Source organism: Lactuca sativa, chromosome 9 (genome assembly GCF_002870075.4).
Source record: "Lactuca sativa cultivar Salinas chromosome 9, Lsat_Salinas_v11, whole genome shotgun sequence".
Classification (NCBI taxonomy): Eukaryota; Viridiplantae; Streptophyta; class Magnoliopsida; order Asterales; family Asteraceae; genus Lactuca; species Lactuca sativa.
Genome location: NC_056631.2, coordinates 208216540 through 208221949, shown reverse-complemented (window position 1 = coordinate 208221949; position 5410 = coordinate 208216540). Strand labels below are relative to the sequence as shown.

At 37.3% G+C, this 5410-nt stretch overlaps 1 protein-coding gene across 4 annotated transcripts; it reads left to right on the top strand.

The window, feature by feature from the left end:
• Positions 1-568: 568 nt before the first annotated feature.
• LOC111892989 (transcription factor GTE7) lies at positions 569-4912 on the top strand. 4 transcript variants are annotated; one of them, XR_006186602.2, is made up of 5 exons: positions 569-875; positions 1652-3880; positions 3966-4203; positions 4305-4546; positions 4618-4912. XR_006186602.2 is itself a non-coding variant. In XM_023889067.3 (3 exons), exons 1-3 carry the CDS (start codon positions 2366-2368, stop codon positions 4361-4363), a joined length of 1812 nt encoding a protein of 603 aa, XP_023744835.1. In that variant the 5' UTR covers positions 969-2365; the 3' UTR covers positions 4364-4912. The 4 variants fall into 4 exon arrangements, 1 of the variants encoding a protein (XP_023744835.1); XR_006186601.2 differs by having other exon boundaries at positions 1607-3880; XR_002850747.3 differs by lacking the exon at positions 569-875 and having other exon boundaries at positions 969-3880.
• Positions 4913-5410: the final 498 nt, after the last annotated feature.

Sequence of the window (5410 nt, the reverse complement as noted above, 5' to 3'; positions counted from 1 at the left end):
TCGTTATTAAGATATATCTTGAGCATCCTTTAAATAAACTTTGATATGTATTTTGCCAACAAGAATTGGACACAAAGCTTTTTCTTTTTGTTTTTTTTTTAAATAAAAAATAAAATATTTCTTTTGGATTTTAATGTTAAAAACTATAAAGAAATAACAAACAACAACAATATTAAAAACGGAGGTATTATGAGCCAAAGCAAAAAGTTTGTCAAATATGAGAGTTATTTCAGAAATATATTGTGGGCTTTTTTTCCGAATAAAAACAAGGTTTTTTCAAAAAAAAGAAAAAGAAAAAAAAAAACTTATATAAAACCGAAAGATAAACCTTCTAAATGGGTCGAATTGAAAAAAAAAAAAAGGAAAAAGAAAAAGAAACAAAATTAAGGTTTAATTTGTAAAAATTCCGATATATAGGGTGTTTTATGTAGTTAAGGATTTGTAATAAAGAAATGTTTTAGAAGTTTGCAAGTGCTTATAATTGACATGCAACTGAAATTGCTGCGAAATGCAACTCAAATTCGTCAGAAATGCAAACCCAAATTAAAAAACAATCCTTACGCTACAACCGCAAAAAACGTCCCCAAACTTTAATCCACTCCCCAATAATTCCCCACCCTCCTTCACTATCAGATCCGATCAGTTCCTCCAATTATCCGTCGCCGCCGCCGCCACCATATATATCCTTCCCTCCGCCACAACACACAAAGTCCTACCAGATCCGCGTCAAACCGTCGGCGATAGATCTACAGAATCTAGTTCGTCGGAAACACGCCTGAAGATCGGAAAACACCGTACGTTTCGGTTTCCGGCCACCGGCGACGATTAACTTTTTCTTTCTCCGATCTTCACAAATTAGGGTTTTTGTAAAAACGGTACCTCTCTATTATTAATACAATAAATTTTTCTATATTATTTTGATATTGCTGTTTTTTTTTTTTTTTTTTTTTTTTTTTTTTTTTTTAATTATTGTTATGGTATTTTTACTTTTTAAAGCTAGTTTTCCTATATTTAAAAAAAATAAATACAGCTGTTTATTTACATACAAAGATTTACTTTTATTTTTCTTAATAAAATAATTACTTCTTGTTTTAGCACAAATTACGTTATGATTTTTTGTTAAACTTTAATTTTTGTGAAAAATAACAAAAAAATTTATACGTTTTACTTCTTGCTTTTTTTTTTTAATGGAAACCAGTAAAAACCATCAACATCAACTCACATGTACAGTTCTCGAACGAATTTATTTTGATTTTCTGAAAACGTAAATGACTGTAAATTCGTTTCTTTATATATTCATAAAAAGCAGACTTCAAAAAAAATAATTGAACTGGTAATTTTTCTTGATATTTTAAAGATTGTTATATAGTTTGTCAGTTTTTTGTATGGACAATTTATGTGTAAAAAGGGTATATTTTTAATGCATTTCTATTTTTGGAAGCATTTTTCATAGTAACATTTTTGTCTCTCTCTCTCTTTTTTTTTTTTAAATAAAGTGTCTCAGTAAAAATGATATTTTTTTTAAAAAATACGTACTATAAAAATAATGCGGAAAACAGTTTCCTCTAAAAGGTAAAATAAAATAAATTATACTATATTTGAACAGGTGATTAATTTTTTAACACCCCAACGCCCTTTTACCTTTTCCTAGCTGCACTGCAATCACCAAGGCTATTTTGGTAATTTCAAAGCAAGAAGGTCGGTTATCTTTTTTAATGCAATTACATTCATACCCTTTGACACGCGCTTGTATTACATCCCACGTGCCAAGGCGCGTGGCAAATCATATTTTTAACCAGTCCACGTCATTATATGTGATTGAGAGTGGAACTGGTGTGAGGGCCCCACTCTGTCAAACATAAAAAGAAAGCTAAATTAAAGCGCTTAAAACTCACGATATTTTGATCAAGGGTTGAGATATCGCCACGCGGCAAACAGATGGGATCTGAGCCGTGGATTACAGGTGTGACGGGCAGGGTGCCCAGACAGCAAGTAAAACGAGATTGTCCGTTGGATCAGCGGTCAGAAAGCAATCCACGGCGGATAAACTGCCCGTCGTTACGCCGGTCAGATCTTATCGCCTTTAAGAACCAACCCCAACCCCTTCAATCTTCGCTCAGTCTCAAACCCTAGAAGGTCATCACCTCCATAAATATATATACGAATTATTATATATATCTTTTTTCGTCTTTTCTCCGGTCGTTAATAGTAGATCGCCGGCCGCCGGCGTTATATTGTGTACATCGTCGCCGGTTCGTTTTCTGTGTGGGGACTGATACATGTTTTCGTTCACGCCTGTCTGGCTTTCAAATCGAGATAGATCCGGATCTCGACGGGGCAAATACGTTGCCGTCGTTGTCGGTTCATGGCGTCGACGGTGTTAGCGAGTAGGAATCAGACGAGCTACGGACATCAATCATTCATGGGGGAAATCCCTAATTATTCCAATAATAATCCTCGTCATCTGAACCCTAACCTTAACCCTAACCCTAACCAAAAACCCAAATCAAACAAGAAGAAGCATTTCCCCAACGCCGCTATTAACGGCAGGCCACACAACCACAATTCTCATCCTGTTGATTCTTGCGCGGTGGTTGTGAGTCAAGCTGCGTCGGATGACGCGTATTCGTTCAACCAAAGGCCGATTGAGACCAGCGGGGGTGCCGGATATGGAAATAGTTTCAACCATGGGGGATATGTAAGCTACAACGTTTCTGCGTGTTCTAAAAGCGAAATTAATGAGCTACGGAAGAAATTGGTTGCGGATCTTGAGAGAATCCGGAACCTAAATGATCGGATTCACGCTGGCGATTTAAACCCTAGATCAACCAACGGAAAATTCAAGAAACTGTCGGGTAATAAACGGCAGCCATCTACGATGCCGTTTGGATCTAGCAACAAAGAGCCGAAACATTTCCGTCAGGGTTTGGTAAACGGCAGTGCAGGAGGAGGTGAAGCGGACGAGAATTTGTTAAAGATGTGCAGACAGGTTTTGACGAAGTTGATGAAGCACAAGCTTAGCTGGGTCTTCAACAAACCGGTGGACGCTGCTGCTCTAGGGCTTCACGATTATCATCAAATTATCAAGCGTCCGATGGATTTAGGCACGGTTAAATCGAATTTGTCAAGGGGTTTATACGCATCTCCGTTGGATTTCGCCTCTGATGTGAGACTGGTCTTCGAAAACGCGATGCTTTATAACCCTAGAACAGATGAAGTTCACGGAATGGCGGATCAACTGCTCACGCATTTTGAAGAATTATTTAGACCAATCCAGGCGAAATTGGCAACCCAACACGTTGTGAATGAGTTTTCAGCCGTTGACGATATAGATGGTAGTTCTTGGGACGACATTCAAACCCCTGAAAGATCAAAGAAGATGAAAACCGCAGCTCCAGTCGCTCCTTCCATTTCAAACAAACAAAACCACTCAACCGCTTCAAACCCAATAATCCCACCCGCTGTCCAGTCTCCCGTACGTTCTCCATCTCCATTGCCAATGCAGCCTGTAGAACCAGTGAAACCGTTATCCACATCAACAAGATCAGCCATCGGAAAGCTACCAAAGCCCAGAGCTAAAGATCCAAATAAACGAGAAATGAACATGGAAGAGAAGCAGAAACTAGGGTTAGGTTTGCAAAGTATGCCTCAAGAAAAGATGCCACAGCTAGTCCAGATTATTCGAAAAAGAAACGATCATTTAGCACACGAAGGTGATGAAATCGAGCTAGACATTGAAGCTCTCGACACAGAAACACTTTGGGAGCTTGATCGGTTCGTGACAAACTGGAAGAAACTCGTGAGCAAGACAAAGAGACAAGCTTTGTTGGTGAACAACACATCAGCGGCAGGAGCTAGCGTCTCAGCTGACATTGACGATGTAAGCTTTCTTCCACATTTTTCCAAACTTTTCTTTTCTTTTCTCTGTGGCGGTTGTTCTCAACCTGTTGTGGTGGTTGATTCAGGCTCCAGTAATGGAGAAAATTGATGGAATGAAGAAGAGCAAGAAGGAAGCTGGAGAAGAGGATGTTGATATAGGTGATGAGATGCCGGAGAGCAGTTTCCCACATGTGGAGATTGAAAAAGACGATGGTGGTGGACAAGGTCAAGGTACAGGAGGAGGTGGACATGGGAATAATGAGAATGGAAGTAGCAGTTCGAGTAGTTCAAGCAGCTCAAGTAGTGATTCATCTTCCTCTAGTGGTATTGAATCTTGTCTTTCGTTCATTTGTGAGCAAAGAGGAGGTTTTTATTGGGAGATGAGTTAGTTGCTTATATGAGATTGAATTTTAATTTGTTTACAGATTCAGACTCAGGGAGTTCTTCTGGGAGTGATTCGGATGCAGATGATGCACAATCTTGACATGAAAACGATGAAATGAATGTACATGTGATTTGAATCAAGAAAACCGCGATTGCAGAATCATCTTTTAATCAAAGGGAATGGAATGGAAAGGGAAAGTCTTGAGAGATATTGAGAAGTGAAAAAGCTCGGATGGATGTAATTAGCGAGAGAAGACCCGTTGTAATTGGGTTGATTTTTTAGGTATGAAGGTGAAATTTAGATCCTTTTGTTAATGGTTTTTGAGGGTGTTTTCTGACATTTTATATAAATAGGGAGGTGAAAAACTGAAAATGGAGGTGAAGGTAGAAGAAGAGGAAGAAGAAGAAAAGGAAAGGAAGATAGTTATAAGTTGAGTTGAGGGAGAGGGATATGATATGAGATAAGAGATATGATGATGGTCTTGTGTGTACATATGACCAAAACAAGGCAAAAATTAGTGTAGTAAATCCATGAATGATTTTATTGGAAAATTCTAATTGTTGTTCAATGTTTATATTGTTGTTAAATGTCTACTTCTATTTGCTAAAAAGTAAAATGGAAATGAAGTGTTTTGATTTTTTTGATGAACTTGAAAGGCATGTTCATGTTCTTCTAGAAGGTGTAGCATGTGAAAGGGCAGATGATTGGGAAGGTACAAAACATGTGTCCAAGTTTCAACGGCACCGTCAATGACATTTTTTAGGAAAAGGGGTTTTGTCAAAACTATAAAATTATTTAATTTTGCGTTAATAAATAAATAAGAAACAAGATAGATATGTAAAACATAAATTTAAAACGTTTCTAGATAAGTGGAAGTGGTGTAAATTACAACATTTAAATATGTAAATATTTGATTTTTTTGTCAATAAGCTTAAAATGGATTGTAATTGGTGTTTGAGAGTTGAGGCCAACGAGAAATGAGATTCTTAGGTAGGTTAATAGTTAATGCCTCTTTGAAGTTTGACCTTGAACTGGTGAAGAAGAGTTGACTACTCATGGTAGATGTAGTTGTTCCCAAACACTATACTTATGAACTATTATTGTTTTTTAATAAATACACCAAAAAGCTCACCTTGGATTTTATTT